This window comes from Pipistrellus hanaki (assembly GCF_964339955.1).
Source record: "Pipistrellus hanaki genome assembly, chromosome: 1".
Taxonomy (NCBI): domain Eukaryota; kingdom Metazoa; phylum Chordata; class Mammalia; order Chiroptera; family Vespertilionidae; genus Pipistrellus; species Pipistrellus hanaki.
The window spans coordinates 116,333,611-116,351,922 of NC_140503.1; the positions used below are offsets into that span (position 1 = coordinate 116,333,611).

The 18,312-nt window shown below is 42.3% G+C and overlaps 1 protein-coding gene and 1 pseudogene across 2 annotated transcripts in view; one reads left to right on the forward strand and one right to left on the reverse strand.

Moving 5' to 3' along the window:
- Positions 1-18,312, forward strand: part of LOC311620775 (neurofilament light polypeptide-like) — a 1,158,328-nt pseudogene that overhangs the window by 692,019 nt on the left and 447,997 nt on the right. The gene's annotated exons all lie outside the window — the stretch shown is intronic.
- The window catches only part of LOC311616286 (fibrous sheath-interacting protein 2-like), a 60,860-nt gene that overhangs the window by 13,200 nt on the left and 29,348 nt on the right, over positions 1-18,312 (reverse strand). Inside the window, exons 2-5 of the mRNA XM_084871433.1 lie at positions 5,770-5,892; positions 3,980-4,141; positions 2,461-2,550; positions 987-1,120 (exon numbers count right to left, since the gene is read on the reverse strand). Of these exons, the coding sequence (XP_084727559.1) occupies positions 987-1,120; positions 2,461-2,550; positions 3,980-4,141; positions 5,770-5,817 (434 nt within the window). The 5' untranslated portion in view covers positions 5,818-5,892. The remainder of the gene's footprint in view (positions 1-986; positions 1,121-2,460; positions 2,551-3,979; positions 4,142-5,769; positions 5,893-18,312) is intronic.

Sequence of the window (18,312 nt, forward strand, 5' to 3'; positions counted from 1 at the left end):
GGGGATGGTTGAATTTCTGAAGAAAACGATGTGTCCTGGTCCCCTGTGACTTACAGAGCCTTCAACAAATCTTCTATCTATAATCTGGGTCTCTGGTATGTCAATATGCTTATGGAACTACAAAAAAAAATGGACCCAGAGAATGTAAAAGTCAGGCTGTGTAGCCCAATCCCTCATCTTAATGAAGGCTGAGAGAGGAGGAGGAAAAACCAATAATATCCCTAAGATATAGGCTTGGCCATGAAATGGTAATGGTTGAGCATGAGCAGGTAATATTTGAAGAGCTTAACATTTTCTTTTTTTTTTAATATATATTTTATTGATTTTGTACAGAGAGGAAGGGAGAGAGACAGAGAGTCAGAAACATCGATGAGAGAGAGTCATCAATCAGCTGCCTCTTGCACACCCCCTACTGGGGATATGCCCGCAACCAAGGTATAATACATGCCCTTGACGGGAATCGAACCCAGGACCCTTCAGTCCCCAAGCCGACACTCTATCCATTGAGCCAAACTGGTCTCGGCTGAAGAGCTTAACATTTTCTTTTGGGGACAATGAAGCTCTATATTGGCATTAGATATAGTTTAGTCAAACCTCTATTTTTGACTTTGCATGAACTTCCTTAAATTTAATGTTGTCAACCCTTAAAGATGAATCATAAAAAGCTACTGCTAAAGACTGGTGCTAAAAGATTGTTTTCCTCCATTTGCAACTACAGAAAGACTTTTGGGTCTCATTTGTCCTTTAGTTATCAGTTTGGATTACCTCTTGTACTCCCAGAAACTCTGCTCTTCCTTCCCTTGACAATCAAGTTCCCAATTTCTGTACCTTTTGGTCTCCCTTCCTCTCTATACTTAGATCAATAGTGGAATTAAATGGTGTCTAGTACATTTTTTAAAATTCCTAGCTTCAATTCTTTCTAGCATTTTTCCAACTTATTTGAGTCCACAATCTATACATAAACTATGCATTCACTTCCATCTTACCTGGGCACTTCTCCTGGCTCCTGATCCTTAAAAGATTCTTCCCATAACAACCAATTTTGGAACAGTGCATCATCAGGAAGTCCCCGTAGATGATTGTCTTCTTGTAGTTTATTTATTTGTTTTGCAAGCATTCCCTATTTTAAAAACTGTGTATCATATAAATGCATATATCTGTATGTGTGTGTATTTATACATATATAATGTTTTTTAAATTTACAGAAATGAATTGTCCTTTGACATACCTTTTTATACTTACTGTGTAGTAAACTTCTTGTACTTTCTAAATAACTAAGTATGTTTACCTGCATTTAAATCTATTTGAATCCATTACAGACATGGGTAACTGAACCAAAGTAAAAACGTCTCTCTCTAAAACTGAAAAGTAAATATCTCATTATACATTTCCATCAATTCTTAAAAAAAAAATTAAATGAAAGTATGGAAGAAGGACAAGAGAAACTCTAGACACAGAGGGGGAAATATAGAACACTTAAAGGTAAAGTAAGTTATTCTCATTTCTAAACCACTGTCTCAACTGTAAAACATAAAATTGCAAAAGTATACTTACACATACCTTTCTTGACCCTAAAATACAAATTCACTCATGGGCATGTGTTTGCATAAGACACACACACACACAAACACACACACACACACACACACACACACACACACACATACACATACACTAATTTTGAGTCAAATATTGAAAGGAGCCTGGCCAGTGTGGCTCAATTGCTTGACGGTTGTCCCATGCACCGAGAGGTTGTTGATTCCATTCTGGTCGAAGCATTCCGCTCATGTCACATGTCTGGGTTTCAGTCTCAGTTCCCATAGCGGACAGACCAGAGGCAGCCACTCCATGTTGAGCCCTCATATCAATGCTTCTCTCTTCTCTCTCTCTCTAAAAAAATCAATAAAACTATTCTTTTTAAAAAAAAAAAAAATTTTAAATTGAAAAGAAATCACTATTCATACCCACCCTCTCTACTCCTAATCATTTCACTTTACCTTTAATATAATTTTTTACTGGATATGAACACAGCTGCATGTGCATAAGTACATACACACAGTGTACAAGTTCATGAGTCACCGGTAGGACATTATAACTATTCACACTGTTCCTCTCCTGTTACTCTTGCTACTTTGGTTCCAGTTTAAAAATCTTGCTGCCACAGTAGATTATTCCTATTGGCCCCAACTCAGAAGAAACACACTGGATTAGCAAGTTAGTTACTAAATTATACCCAACTACCACTGGCATATTAGTAGATGGACTGGTACCTTTCCATTCTTGGCCCAATAAATCAACCTCAAATTCTTCTTTATTCCTGCTCTAAATTTTCATTTGGAAAAAATATTTAATTAGTCAGTCATAATAAAATGTAAAAGTATTATAAGAAAACACTTTTTATACAAGTAAACCTTTTTTCCAAACCTTATGTAAGAAAACAAATTTAACTATTTAACTTACTTGTTCTTTTAAGTAGTGCCTTTCAAAGTCTAATTTCAGACTTGTAAGATATTGCCTATACTTGTTAAACTCAGCCAAGTTACATACAATCTAAAAAACAAAACAATAACAAAAAATATAAGTTTAAACATTTAAAAATTATAGCAATCACTTTCTGAAGGAAAAATGTTAATAATATATAATTTGATAGCATTTTGGTATCAAGAGTAATAAATTGCTAACAATTTTATAAGTAGTATCTCTCTACAATTGTTAAACAACAAGACATTTCTAAGTCTCATTATTTTTTTCAATGATTTATGAATTTAGTACACATAATTGGAGTTAGTAGAATAAAATACCAATCTATGTATATAAAAACCTAATATGCTAAGTGTCTGACCAATTGGTTGACCACTTGATCAGTTGCTGACCAACAGGGGGAAGACACTGCCACCAGTCAGTTAGCTTGCTGCTGGAGTCCCACCAATCAGGACTGGGCAAGATGGGCCACCATGCCCTGGAGCCAAACTCCCATGGTCCCTCCCCAGCCTCTAAAATATTTCTTCTAATTAATGTCCTTTCAATGTGCATGAATTCATGCACTGGGCTTCTAGTGTAATAATAATTACATATTCAATACATAACTACACTAATAAAAGAGAAATATGCAAATTAACTGTACCTTTGTGACACCCACCAGCCAATCAGGAGTAAGTATGCAAAATGACCCAACAAATATGGTGGGTTAATTTGTATATACAGGCACTGAGTGGCTGGGGGTGGGGCGGGATGCGTATGTCATCACCATGGCAATGACAAAGGCATTCTGCACTGCCCCAGCAGCTCCAGGTCTCTGGGCAGCATGGAAAGGCAGAAAAGGCAGCTCTGGCCAGAGCAAAGGCAGTGCCAGCAGCCAGGGAAAGGTAGGCCCATTCTTGCATGAATCTTTATGCATCAGGCCTCTACTTAGAATACAAAACTATTCTTATGTTTTATCAAGATTGTATCAGGCTAATATTGCTGTGTTCCTAATTTTTTTTTTCTTTTTAAAAAATATGGAAGGCATCATGGATTTGCATGTCATCCTTACACTGGGGCCATGCTGATTTCTCTGTATCATTCCTATCTTAGTATATGTGCTGCCAAAGTAAGCACCCATGTTCCTATTTTGTCTTGAGTTTTTAAAAATTTGATAAGACATAATCCTTGACAAGCATACAAAATCATTGGAGACAGAGAAAGAGAACTATGATACAGTCAGAAAATTAAATTTATATCCTCAAATTATTTAGTTATCATATTTTGATATTATAAATAAAAAAGTTGGAAGAAGTAGTATCATTTAGAAACACAACTGTTGTTTGATTTCCCTTGACCCAAAATACTAAGTAATTTATATAATTCTCATTAAGTATCTCTCATGACCAAGTTAAAAGTGAAACCCCACCCCCACCCCCACCCCAGTGAGGTATAGAAGCCAGTTTATATCAAGTCTTGGAAGTCTTCAATGATTAAAAAGAAGTAATCTTCAACCCACTTCATCATTGCTGGTGATGTAGCCACCTTTCTTTAATTTCCTTCGGACATCTTCCCGTGAATGGTATGCTCTTAAATGTGGATCATGGAGACTATTATATTGGGTGTCCAAAAGTCGACAATAAGGATCAGTCAGATTAAAACCATAAGAAGGTTGAAAAAGCTGCAAACACAGATTTAAAAAGATGACAAATGTAAAGTTTGAAAATGACTGGAATGTTAGTTCAAAATAAAGCATGCAAGAAGAATTTGACATGGGGAAAACCAGCAACAGAAAGATTTGGATTGTGAAATGCTAATTGCTTATTCCTACCCCTCCCCACACCCAAACATACACACACACCTGACCTGAATTGTTCTAAAAACCCACTCTCACTCAATTCCTCCGCTGATCTCCATCAGTCTCTGCCCCTGAGCCAGAAAAGAAAGGAAGAGAGGAAATGAAAGAGACTAGGATAAAATGTGTTTTAATGGATAAAGCTAATGCTAAGTTCTCCATTTCCTCCTTTTCTTTTCCAGGTCAAGGCACAAGGCACTGTATTCAAAGTATAAAGAAATAATATTAACTATGACTATTATATTTCAATAATCTTAAATGAAGAAATTGGAAAATCTTTTTTCAAGATGCATGGAAACAAGTTTACCAAATAATAATAGAAGTAAAGATGACGGATTAGCCGAAACCGGTTTGGCTCAATGGATAGAGCATTGGCCTGCAAACTGAAGAGCCCCAGGTTCAATTCTGGTCAAGGGCATGTACCCTGGTTGTGGGCACATCCCCAGTAGGAGGTGTGCAAGAGGCAGCTGGTCGATGTTTCTCTCTCATCGATGTTTCTATCTCTCTCCCTTCCTCTCTGTAAAAAATCAATAAAATATTTTAAAAAGAACACTTAGTTCAAAAAAAAAAGATGATGGATTAAAGAGTTATTGTTTCTTGGGATCTTATCTAATATAAGAAATCAAACAATCTCAAGAGCTACAGTCAGGATAAAAATTAAGATACGGATTTTAAAATTCAATATGTGAAAGGAGGTATGAAAGACTCCAACCAGAGGAAGCTGAGATTCTGGATGGGAGTAAGACTGGATAGGAAAGTTGGGGTAAATCATGGAGTCTCTTCAGGGAGGCATAGCCTTTCTCCCATTAAAGTGAAGCATAACCAATGGACGCAAAACACTGGGGGGTGAGGGCATGTATGGGAGTTGGGGAGGAGGCAATGGTAAGATATGTACACATATAATACCTTAATAAAAAAAAATGGAGAAAAAAAATAAAGTGAAGATAAAGTACTGAAGCAGGTCAACTCATTTCAATTCCATTTTATTATCACTGTTGTGTATAAAATAGAATTTCTCTAAAAAAATCATAGAGAAGTTTCTATAATGAGGGTTTTGTACAATTTATTATTGGTTAAAATCATAACGTAACTATTGTAAATGCCAGCCAACACCAATAATTTTCCACCTTTGAACCAAACATATTTATTTCTAAGTAAATAAAATATTTAAGTATATTTTGTGTTGTTACAAAGAAAAGTTAATATGCATCCAAAACTTAAGAGAGAACTAAGAATAACACCTGTCTATCCCATGATTCTGTGCAAGCCGTACTAGATGAAGTTGCTTGTCATGAATGCCAAACAATATCTTGATTTATGTGTGGGTTTGAGTTGATTTTTTTTTTCTGGGACTGTTAATGCGAATTCCCTTAATGGAGTTTGTATAATGTAGCACCTGACTTTAAAAGCAAGTAGAAAGTGGCAAAGTCAACCAATATCAAAACAAAAATTACCTTTTTATTTAACTTTGTGGTATAGTATAAGTTATTGCTCCCCGGCATCACAGGCAGCTTGACCCCAAGAGGCAGATCCAGTAGTGCAGTCACTCCAATTGGCAAGTGGGCTTTGAGCACACCCTGTCAGGAACATTGGAGAGTTTTGTCTTTCCTGTCAGGCTTTACTTATTTAGTTCAAGTCTGTCTACCTCTGCTTTAACCAAAGAAGTAAAGGGTCATACAGTCAGGGTTAAAGGGGCCCGGCCTGCCAGACAGCCCTGAAGACCTCCTGGTCTGTCCCTGGCCAGTTGCTGTTCCCCACTGCACTGCATAAGAATATCCCAAGCACCACAGTTACACTCATGGAACCTGTCTGTGGCACTCCTTGCCCCACCCCACAGGAAAACTCACATCTCCACACTGCCGGCTGTTGTTGATCAGTCTACTAGACTTCTTCCTGGTGGTAGCAGCGCTGGAAACCTTGGGGCGGGTGCTAAGGTATTGCTCCATAGTAGGTATGGGCCCCTGCCCTCCTTATCCCCTGTCCCAACAGCCCAGAATGCCCAGTACCCCCTGGTCCCCAAAGCCCCACTGTCTCAGAGTTCCAAGTTGGAATGTGAGGGCCCCAAAGGGCCTCAGAGGGCTGTCCCCTCTTGCTTGAGGCTTAAATACCCAAAGTTGGAGAAAACAGTGTTAAGAGGCCCACAGTCGAAATATAATTTCTCTGAAACCAACAGTCAAACCAAACCCCAAATCACAACATATAATGCTTTGCTGGCACATAGCTGGGTAGTTTCTTCTGGCCTCCAAGGAACTATGGTTGCAGAAAAAGAAAACTCCAGGAGCGACTGTACCAACCATTCTAGGGCCAGAGGTCTGGCATTCCAACTGTCTCCTCCTAAACACTATGACTGTACCCTGTCCCAGGCTCCTGCAACCACTTCCCACTCCAGGTCTCAATGACCTTACTTTTGACCCTTGTTTCTCATCCAGTTAATCTGATTTCTACCTTTTATCCTTCCTGATCCTCTGCTGTCCACTGTTAGCTCTCTTACTTTAAGCTCTCCAAAAGCTTTAAAATGAAAAGTTAAAGTAATGTGACATTCAAAGGGCTCAACAACATATATTCATTCATGTTATCGAATAAGAACAGGCAACACTTAAGCGTTAAGGACTGTTTCTACCCTGCTTTCCTCACAATCACTGCTCTCAGCTCCAAAGCTCAGGCCCTCTCTGTCCTGCACAGCTACTCCCTCCGAAGGCTGATCTACCAAGCATGCCAGCTCCTTTCCTGGGTCTCAAGTTAAGATTAAGTGGTAGGCTATTAATATTATAATCATGGTTTTAATTGTCTGATCCACATGCATGCTTTCTAATGCTTTTATGGTACTGGTTTAGCATAAAATCAGTGAATGTTAACTTCTAATCAAAGTTGGATCAGAAATTCTTTTCCAGGATAATGTCCTTATAGGGAAATTCAATTTGATTATTCTAATTCACAGCATCCAGTCCCCAAAATGAGAAATACCTGCATTCATTTATTCAATAAACATATATCATATGATTTATTTCCTTTTTTTCAATTTTCAGCCTTCTTCTGCTCCCTTCTTCTCTAGAAAAAAAAAAAAAGCAGACATGGTTTTGAATCCTAACTCTGGATATTAATTCCTTTTTCTCTGTCTCTAAAATATTCTCCCCTATAAAATAGGAAAAACAATGCCTTTCTTTCAAGAAAATTTCTGTGAAGATATGTGTAAAGAACATATCTTACTGCGTGATATATAACAGGTCCTCAATGAATAGTATTCAGTTTAAAAGCCTACAATATTTCCAGAATATTGCTCACATCTAGCACCTCTGTTTTCACCAGTTACATTTTAGAAATTGTTTTGCATAAAATATGGACTTTATTTTTTACCTTTAATTGCATTTAATAATATATAAAATAATATTAAATGATCTTAAAACCCAAGTTTGACCATCATTCTCCTCCACCTAATTTTTTAACAGCTCCCCACTATAGTTAATATAAAATCCAAATTCATCACCATTGCATTCAAAAGGAGACAGGATCTCTGGGTTCCTGCCTGTCTACAACCTTACCTCACATCACACTCCCTCTAACTCAGGAAGCTCTGGCCACATTGCTCAGTGTGTTGAACACCCATGTTCTTTCCCACATTAAAGACTGCATTTGCTTTCCCCTTCACCTACATATGTACTCCACACCCACTATTCTGTCTCATGGCCAGCTTCATCTCATCCTTCCTGTTTCGACCAGCTGTCATTTCCACAGAAACCTGCTCTGACAACCATTCCTGTAAAGGTCCTAGTCTCCTAATCTGCCTTTTATGTGCTCTTCCCAGAAGTTCACTTTCTGTTTCTTTTTAAATACCTATCTTACCCACTGGAAGGCTAACTACAAAAGAGTATTTAAATGACCCAGATTTTTGGGGGTTTTTGGGGTGTTTTTTTTTATTATTATTAAATTATTATCTGTGTACATATTTTTTTAGTTTTTTATTAAATTATTATCTGTGTACATATCTTAACCTTGTCCCCACCTCCCATACATACCCTCCCTCCTGAGTTTTATGTCCATTGGTTGTACTTATATGCATGTATACAAATCCTTCAGTTGATCTATTATCTCCCCCAGATCTCCCTACCCTGCTGTAATTTGACAGTCTGCTTGTTGCTTTACTGTCTCTATATCTATCTTTTGGTTCATCAGTTTATAATGTTCTTTATTATCCATAAATGAGTGAGGTCATGTGGTGTTTCTCTTTCACTGATTGGCTTATTTCACTCAGCATGATGTTCTCCAATTCCATCCAGGTTGCTGCAAATGATGAGAATTCCTTCTTTTTTATGGTAGCAAAGTATTTCATTGTGTAGATCCAGTCATCTGCTGATGGTCACCTCTAGGCTGTTTCCAAATTCTGGCTATTGTAGATTGTGCTGCTATGAACATAGGGGTGCATATATCCTTTCTGATTGGTGTTTCTAGTTTCTTGGGATATATTCCTAGGAGTGGGATTACTGGGTCAAATGGGAGTCCCATTTTCAGTTTTTTGAGGAAACTCCACACTGTTCTCCACAGTGGTTGCACCAGTCTGCATTCCCACCAGCAGTGCACGAGGGTTCCTTTTTCTCCGCAACCTCACCAACACTTGTTATTTGTTGATTTGTTGATGTTGGCCGTTCTGACAGGTGTGAGATGGTACCGCATTGTTGTTTTGATTTGCATCTCTCTAAATGACCCAGGTTTAACATCAAAATTACAACTACACTACAGAACAACCATCGTTCAGAACCACTTGAAATCGACCTAAATGTAATTCCTACAAGAACCAGTTAGAAGTAAAAGCTAATTAACTGAAATAAAGAATAATTTACAGAGAATCAACAGTAGAGTCAATAAAACTGAAAATCAAACCAGTAATTTGGAATATAAGGAAGCAAAAAACACCCAATCAGAAGAGCAAAAAGAAAAGAGAATCCAAAACAATAGAGATAATATAAGTAGCCTTTTGGACAACTTCAAGCATACCAATATTTGCATTATGAGGGTGCCAAAAGATGAAGAGAGACAGCAATAAATTGAAAACTTTTTTGAAAAAATAATGACAAAAAAACATCCCTAACTTGGTGAGAAGAAAAAAAAAAAAGAAAAACAAACACATAAGCCCAGGAAGCACAGAGAATCCTAAACAAGATGAACTCAAAAGGCTCACACTAAGAGAGAGAGAGACAGAGAGACAGAGAGAGAGGTATTATGCAAATTAGCCGGGATGCCTTAAGGTGTCACAACCAACTCAGGAGGCGGTTGCATCATGGTCAGCTCATAGAAGCTATGTGCACAGATGGGCGAGAGGGGATTGCATGCTACCCCCAGTCCCAGCGACCATTGCGAGGCTGAGGCTGCGAGTGGGCCGGAGCGGAGAAACAACACACAGGGGTGCCTGCTCCAAGCCTCCACTGAGCAGCTGGGAGCACACCCCCACCCCAGCTGACACACACCAGGAGCAGGGGGTCCTCTGCGCATGAGTACAAAGAAAACACCTTTTCTGCCCACTCATTGGCTAAGCTCCCTGTACACCACCACTCACAGTGCTCTTGGTGACTTGGGTAATAAGAATCCAAGAAGGTGATCTAGGGTTTTTCCAACTCACTCCTAGAGGAAAAAACAAAGGTCAGCTGCTAGAGGGGCTAAATGTCATATCCTGCCCTAGCCAGTTTGGCTCAGTGGATAGAGCCTTGGCCTGTGGACCACAAGGTCTGAGTTCAATTCTGGTCAAGGGCATGTACCTAGGTTTCAGGCTCCTCCCTGGCTGGGGTCCAGGTCAGGGCTGATGCAGGAGGCAACCAATCAAAGTGTCCTTCTCACACTGATGTTTCTTGCTGTCTTTCCCTCTCTCTTCCCTCTCTCTAAAAATTAATGTAAACATATCCTTATGTTTTAAAAAAAAGAAAGAAATGTCATATCCTATGAAAGACACATCATGAGAATGCCTAAAGAAAGTTGTCATTTTTTCTTGGTGAAGGGACTGAAGTCTGTGTTGATTAAAACACCTTGACGGCTACAATAGCCAGCAGTGGCAGCAATAGTGGGGTAGTGGGGGTGGTGCCTTGCCCTGGTCAGCCCAGTCACCTCCAGCAGAGAGAGGCCAGACTGTGGTTTAGGCCCGCGTATGGCCTAAGCCGTAAGTAGGACATCCCCTGAGGGCTCCAAGAATATGAGAGGGGGCAGGCTGGGCTCAGGGACCTCCACCCCCAGTGCATGAATTTAGTGTGCTAGATATATATTAGAGGCCCTGTGCACAAAATTTGTGCACAAGGAGGAGGAGGGGGGTGTTCTTAAGCCCAGCCTGCACCCTCTCCATTCTGGGACCCCTCAGGGGATATCCAACTGCCCATTTAGGCCGAACACAGTAGGAACTGGCCAAAATGAGAAGTCGAACATCCCTCTCACAATCCAGGACTGCTGGCTCCCAACAGCTCATCTGCCTGCCTTCCTGATTGCTCCTAACTGCTTTTGCCTGCCAGCCTGATCACTCCCTAACCACTCCCCTTCCAGCCTGATTGATGCCTAACTGCTCCCCTGCCAGCCGGTTTGCCCATAACTGCCCTTCCCTGCACGCCTGGTCTCTCCCAACTTCTCTCCTCTGCCAGTTTGGTCATCCCTAATTGCTCTCCCCTGCAGGCTTGATCGCCCCCTACTGCCCTCCCTTGCAGGCCTGGTCCCTCCCAACTGCCCTCCCCTGCTGGCTATGTTGTGGTGGCCATCTTGTATCCACATGGGGGCAGCCACCTTGTGTGTTGGAGTGATGGTCAATTTGCATATTATTCTTTTATTAGATAGGATAGAGGCCTGGTGCATGGGTGAGGGCCAGCTGGTTTGCACCCAGATCAGGGTGGGGATTCCCTTGGGGCATGGGGTGGCCTGGGCGAGGAGCTAGTAGTGGTTTTCAGGCCAGCCATGCCCCCTGGCAACCCAAGCAGAGGCCCTAGTATCTGGGGTTTATTTATCTTTTATAATTGAAACTTTGTAGCCTTCAGCCGAGGCCTGGGAAGACCAGGGCAGGCAGAAAACTTGGCTTCCTCCATCTCCAGGGGCAACTCAATCCTCATACTCTCTTCAGCTCTATGGCTGCCGTCATTTTTTATGGGATTTATTTCTCTTCTATCATTGAAACTTTGTAGCACTGAGTGGAAGCCTGGGCCGGCAAGGGCAGGTGGAAAGCTCAGCTTCCTCCACTGCCAGGGAAATCCAAGCCTACCTCCTGCTGCAGCCATCTTGTTTGGCTTTATTTGCATATTTTCTCCTGATTGGCTGGTGGACGTGGCTTGTGGATGTAGCAGAGGTACGGTCAATTTGCATATTACTCTTTTTTGTTATATAGAATATATATGTATATACATATACATAATATACATATATATCACATTTAATAAAGAGGGAATATGCTAATTGACCCCCACACTGTCACAAAGATGGCAGTGCCCACAGCCAAAATGGAGGATATATGCTAAAATCTGCCCCACCCTAAAGGATGATGGTGCCCACAACCAATAAGGAGATAATATGCTAATTGACTGTCACACCCTCAAAGATGGCAGTGCCCACAGTTACAAGATGGCAGTGCCCAGTCCCCTCAGCCCTACTGGGGCGGCAGGCACATGGCATGGCTGGCCCAGCCCCCAGGTAGGTCCAGCTGCTCCACATGTCTGCCTCCAGAGTCCCCCAGTCCCCTCAGCTCACTAGCCACCCAGGGACAGCGTGAGGTGCAGGCAAGCCTCAGATGGCAGCTGCCCACCCACCCAGGGCTGGCCCAAGGGATGACCAAATGACTGAACAAGCAGGATGCATGGGGCGACCAGGCCGGCAGGAGGGTTAGTGAGGGACGAACAAACAACTGAACAGCAGGCTGCTTGGGACAACCAGGTCAGCAGTGGGGGAGGGGTGGTGGGGATGAATTACAAGGTTGGCAGGGGTGGCAGTTAGGGGAGACCAGACTGGCAGGGAGGGCAGTTAGGGACGACCAGGCAGGCAGGCAGGTGAGTGATTAGGAGCCAGCAGTCCAGGAATGTGAGAGGGATGTTAGACTGCCGCTCTAGACATCCCCTGAGTGGTCCTGGATTGGAGAGGGTGCAGGCAGGGCTGAGGGGATTTCCCATGCACGAATTTTGTGCTCCAGGATTCTAGTGTTATAAATAAAAGGCAAAAAAGAAATAAAAACAAATAATCATAAAAGCAGCAAGAGAAAAGCAGTTTGTGACCTACAAGGGAGTGCCCATATGACTGTCAGCTTATTTATCAACAGAAACTTTGCAGGCCAAAAGGGAGTGGCAAGAAATATTCAAAGTGATTAAAAGCAAAAACTTACAACCAAGATTACTCTACCCTGCAGAGCTATCATTTAGAATCAAAAGACAGATAAAGAGCTTCACAGATAAGAAAAAGGTAAGAGAGTTCATCACCACTATACCAGTATTATATGAAATGTTAAAGGGTCTTATTTAGAAAGAAGAAGAAAAGAAAAAATATGAACAATAAATACATATCTATCAACAATTGAATGTACAAACAAATGAACAAGCAGAACTGTAACAGACTCATAGATACAGAGAAATTTTTGTTGCTTGACAGATGGGAGGGAGATTGGAGGGTGGGCAAAAAAGGTGAAAGGATTAAGAAGTACAAATTGGGAGCCCAGCCGGCATAGATCAGTGATTGAACATCGACCTATGAACCAGAAGGACATGGCGCATGCCTGGGTTGAGGGATCAATCCCCAGTGTGTGGGGCAGGAGTCAATCAATCAATGATTCTCTCTAATCATTGATATTTCTCTCTCACTCCCTCTCCCTTCCTCTCTGAAATCAATAAAAATCTTTTTTTTTAAAAAAAGGACAAATTGGTTATTACAGAAAAGTCATGGTGATGGAAAGTAAAACATGGGAATGTAGTTAATAATCCTATATAATAAAAGGCTAATATGCAGATAGGTGTAATGATCATTCGCTATGATGTGCACTGACCACCAGACACTCAATGCAGGAGCTGCCCCCTAGTGGTCAGTGTGCTTCTGCAGGGGAAATGCTGCTCAGCCAGAAGCCCTGAGCTGGGCTCATGGCTGGTGAGCACAGTGGTGTCGGTGGGAGTCTCTCCTGCCTCTGCAGCAGAGCTAAGCTGCAGTCAGACATCCCCTGAGGGCTCCCAGACTGCAAGAGGGTGCAGGCAGGGCTGAGGAACCCCACCCCCAAGTGCTGAATGAGTACAGAATTTATTGGGATAATCACATACTAAGTTATAATGTCTGGTCACTGGCGTGAACAACAAAACAAATATATACATATACATATACATATACATATACATATACATATACATATACATATCATCTGTAACAACCAAAATGACCTATGACTGGTCGCTATGATGCCCACTGTGGCCAGCAAACTGGCCTGATCAGGGGTTGGGGCTAGCCAGCCAACCTCCTGCAACTCCTCCCCCTGGTCAACCTGCCCCTGAATGGCCTGCCTGACCACAATAGGCCCACAGCCCCTCCCCAGGTTGGCCCCATCCCCTATGTGTCCTCACCACCCTTATTGGCCCACAGCCCCTCCCCCTGGCTGACCCCACTTCTGATAACCCCCACCCTGATCAGGTTCAGGGTCAGCTGGCCAACCACCCATGATCCCTCTCCTAGCTGGTCAACACCCCGGGACCCTTTCAGGGGTGGGGCCAGCTGGCCCACTGCCCACAGCCCTCTCCATGGCCAGCCCCTCCCCTAGACAGCACCCTAACACCAATTGGGGGTGGGGCCCACTGGCCAATTCCCCATGGTCCCTTCCCCAAGTCGGCCAGGCCCTGATTGGGTCCCAATCAGGGCAGGACATCTGGCCAACCTTCTGCCATCTCCTCCTCCCAACAGACCCAGCCCTGATCTGCCCTGATTGGGGCTGGGCCAGCTGAACCCCACCCATGCATGCATTCGGGCACTGGCCTCTAATATCTATATAATAAAGAGGTAATATGCAAACTAACCATCTCTCCAACACAAAAGATGGCCGCCCACATGTGGTCAAAGATGGTAGCCCCCATGTGGACACAAGATGGCCACCACAAGATGGTCTGCAGGGGATGGCAGTTGTGGACAATCAGTCCAGCAGGGGAGGGCAGTTGGGAGGGACCAGGCCTGCAAGGGAGGGCAATGGGGGAGATCAGGCCTTCAGAGGAGGGGAGTTAGGGGGAGACCCAAGCCAACAGGAGAGAGCAGTTGGGGGCAACCAGGCCAGCAGGGGAGGGCAGATGGTGGCGACCAGGACTGAAGGGGAGGACAATTAGAGGCAACCAGGCTAGCAGTGGAGGGCATTTAGGGGTAATCATTCCGGCAGGAGAGCATTAGGTGTCAATCAGACTGGCAGGGGAGTGGATAGGGAGTGATCAGACTGGCAGGAGAGTGGTTAGGGAGTGATCAGACTGGTAGGCAGAAGCAGTTAGGGGCAATCAGGCAGGCAGGCAGCCGAGCAGGTGGAGCCAGCAGTCCTGGATTGTGAGAGAGATGTCTGACTGCTCTTTCCAATGAGATTTTGGTGACTTGATTTTACTGTTGGAGCAAGCAGAGGACAAAGGCAGAGGAAGTGCCTTCCACTAACTCCAGCTCAAAGGATGATCAGAACCAGCCTCTAGACGTATAAAATTAGAAACCATACCCTCAAGCTGCAGCTTGTAAAGTAGGCAGTTTGATTCCTTTCAGGAAAAGATGGGGAGATGGGCATTTCTGCAGGTTCCTTCTACTCTGAGGCCTAGGGAGATAGCCATGCCAGCACACAAATTAAAAATTGCTTCATTTGATAAAGTCTTATTGGTCTTGGAGACTCAAGTCCTGTTGGCTTCCAGAGCTAAGTATCTTGAGGGCCAATTCCTCAGGTAGGAATCTTAAAACTTTGGATGCTCGATATGCATTCTTTGCTCCTCAAACGGAAGCTGAGAGTTGGGTTCCTCTCAATTGTATGGCACTCAGCTGAGGGTAAGCTTTCTGGCAAGAGTGTGTCTCAGCCTTTCCTGTCTGTTTTATGTGGGTATTTTCTCATTTTCCCAATGTGTAGTAGCTGTTCATCTAGTTTCTGGATGTGCATTTGGTGTATCCATGGAAAGAAAAATGTTCAGGAGCCTCCTATGTCATCACCTTGGTCAACTCTCCAAGTGTTAGATATTCTTACTAGATATTGTGAAATTGCTCGCTCATTACATGTTCTAACCCTTCTAATATGCTGAGACTAAAAAGCTAAAAACTATTTATCAATCTTTCACATCTAGGGTTCTAGATTTTATTTAAGTTCCTACAATCAGATGTAAAACCTGGCTTTCGCACCCAGTTTTGTTGGTATGGCTTGGAACAACAGGGCCACCGTCTGGAACAGCAACTGTAGCAGTAGCTTCCGAACTTGACAGGCTACTTTCTGCTCATGGCAGAGGCTCTGGAGCTGATAGTTCTGGTGGTGTATTCCTGATACTATAGCATCTGATTGTGACAAAGGCAACAATGACTTTGGAAATATTCCTGGAAGTCCTCTAGAGTTTATAAGCTATTAATGCTCTTTCTGCTTAAACAGATTAAAGTTAAGTTTTATTCTCCAAACAGAACACTAACCAAAATTCTATTATTATTATTTCTTCTAGAGCAAATTCCCATTTGGAAAGAAGAAGGTTTGTGACCAACACAGCAATTCAGAGACAAATATCTCTTTGCAATTTGACTTTGTCAGTGAAACAGGAACTACACCCAAAAACAATGAATGGCAAGCAATGATTTATAATGGACTCCTGCAGGCATCTGTGGTGTTGAAATTTAGTGTAGCATTTGAAAACATAGCTGAATTCCTTGATTATAACTTAGTGTTAAAATACTATGCCACTGTTTTTGCTATATATCCCTTTCTATAAGCATGTATCATAATTTTTCCAAATAAAAATATTTAAAAAGCAGTCATACCTAGCCAGCATGGCTCAGTGGTTGAGTGTTGACCTATGAAGTAGGAAGTCACGGTTCAATTCCCAGTCAGGGCACATGCTTGGGTTGCAGGCTCAATTCCTCATGGGGGGGAGGAGGAGTGCAGGAGGCAGCCAAGCAATTACGTTTGTATCCCTCTCTCCCCCTCTTCCTTCCTCTCTGAAATCAATAATTTGGGTTTGTCTTACAGGTTTATCTCAGTGGACAAGAGCATCAGCCTGCAGACTGAAAGGTCCCGGGTTCAATTCTGGTTAAGGGCACACGCCTGAATTGCGGGCTCCATCCCAAATAGGGAAAGCATGCAGGAGGCAGCCAGTCAGTGATTCTCTTTTACCATTGATATTTCTATCTCTCTTTCCCTGTCCCTTACTCTTTGAAATAAATAAAAATATCCTATATAATAAAGTGGTAATATACAAATTGACCATCATGCCCTCACAAGATGGCTGCCTATGACCAGGCCATCAGGGAGGGTTAATGAGGGATGACCAAATAACTGAACAAGCAGGCTACATGGGGCAACCAGGCTGGCAAGGGGATTAGTGAGGGACGACCAAATGACTGAACAGCAGGCAGTGTGGGGTGACCAGGCTGGCAGAGGGGGACAGTTGGGGGCGATTAGGCTGGTGCAGGGGGGCAGTAATGGGTGACCAGGCTGGCAGGGATGATCAGGTTGGCACACAGAGGCCCTGAGGGGCGATCAGGCTAGAAAGGGGGGCAGTTAGGGACAACCAGGCAGGCAGGCAGGTTAGCAATTAGGAGCCAGTGGCCCAGGATTGTGAGAAGGATGTCCAACTGCCCTTTTAGGTCTGATCCCAGCAGTCAGACATCCCCTGAGGAGTCCCAGATTAGAGAGAATGCAGGCTGGGCTGAGGGGGCCCCTTCCCTTGCACTAATTTTGTGCACTGGGCCTCTAGTTAAATAAATTAAATAAATAAATAAATAAATAAATAAATAAATAAATAAATAAAGTTATTACTTATCTGCATGCACCTGCGGGGCCTGGAACACTGGAGCACAGGACTGAAACTCCTATCAGGAACATAAGAGAACTCAGAATCAATGTCTCTTTACTGCTAGAACATCAATGCTATTCTGCCTGAATCCTGCTGCCATTCTTTCTTCTCCTCTGTGCCCTTGAGAAGCTCTCAGTATCATATTGTCTACCTTAAAGCCTACTGTAAGTAGTAACTGATGAAGAGCTGAGAAAGATGACCGATGTTCTTCATGGCTTTGAATTCTATGACCCCATCATTGTTTTCTAGGTGAACAAGCAATGATCATAACATAGAACCAGTAAATTCTAGTGCCAGCCTATCTGGTGACAAGAAATATTTATTGAATGCCAAAGGTATAAAACATTTCAAAGATACACATCAAAAAATAGACCTACTTCCTGCTTTTAATATACACACTGGCCATTTCCCTTCTGAGTGTTTCTGCTTACTTGTCACAGAGATGAAATTGAAGAAAACAAAAAGCACAGATGCAGACCCTAATCTGAAAAGTGTTTCTGCACCTATAAAATAAAACTCTCCTATAATCCCTATACCAGAGGTTGGCAAACTCGTTAGTCAGCAGAGTCAAATATCAACAGTACAATGATTGAAATTCCTTTTGAGAGCCAAATATTTTAAATTTAAACTTCTTCTAATGCCACTTCTTCAAAATAGACTCGCCCAGGCTGTGGTATTTTGTGGAAGAGCCACACTCAAGAGGCCATGGAACCGCATGTGGCTCACGAGCCGCAGTTTGTAGACCACGGCCTTCTACTATAGTAATTTTATCCCACCAGTTTACTCAAACTTGGAAAAGTCCAGAATTTAAACATTTTCTACTCTCTGTATATAAAAAACTAACCACCATATATATCCTCTATATCTTCATAGGGGTGGGATATTCATGCTAAAATCTCTAGGAGAGAAGTATGCCTGCAATTTGCCTTGAAAAAAAAAACAAAAAAAAAAAACACCCAGACTTTTGCATGTGTCAAAACTTATCTAATGTTTTAGATTTCACCTAAGATTTAGATTTCACTA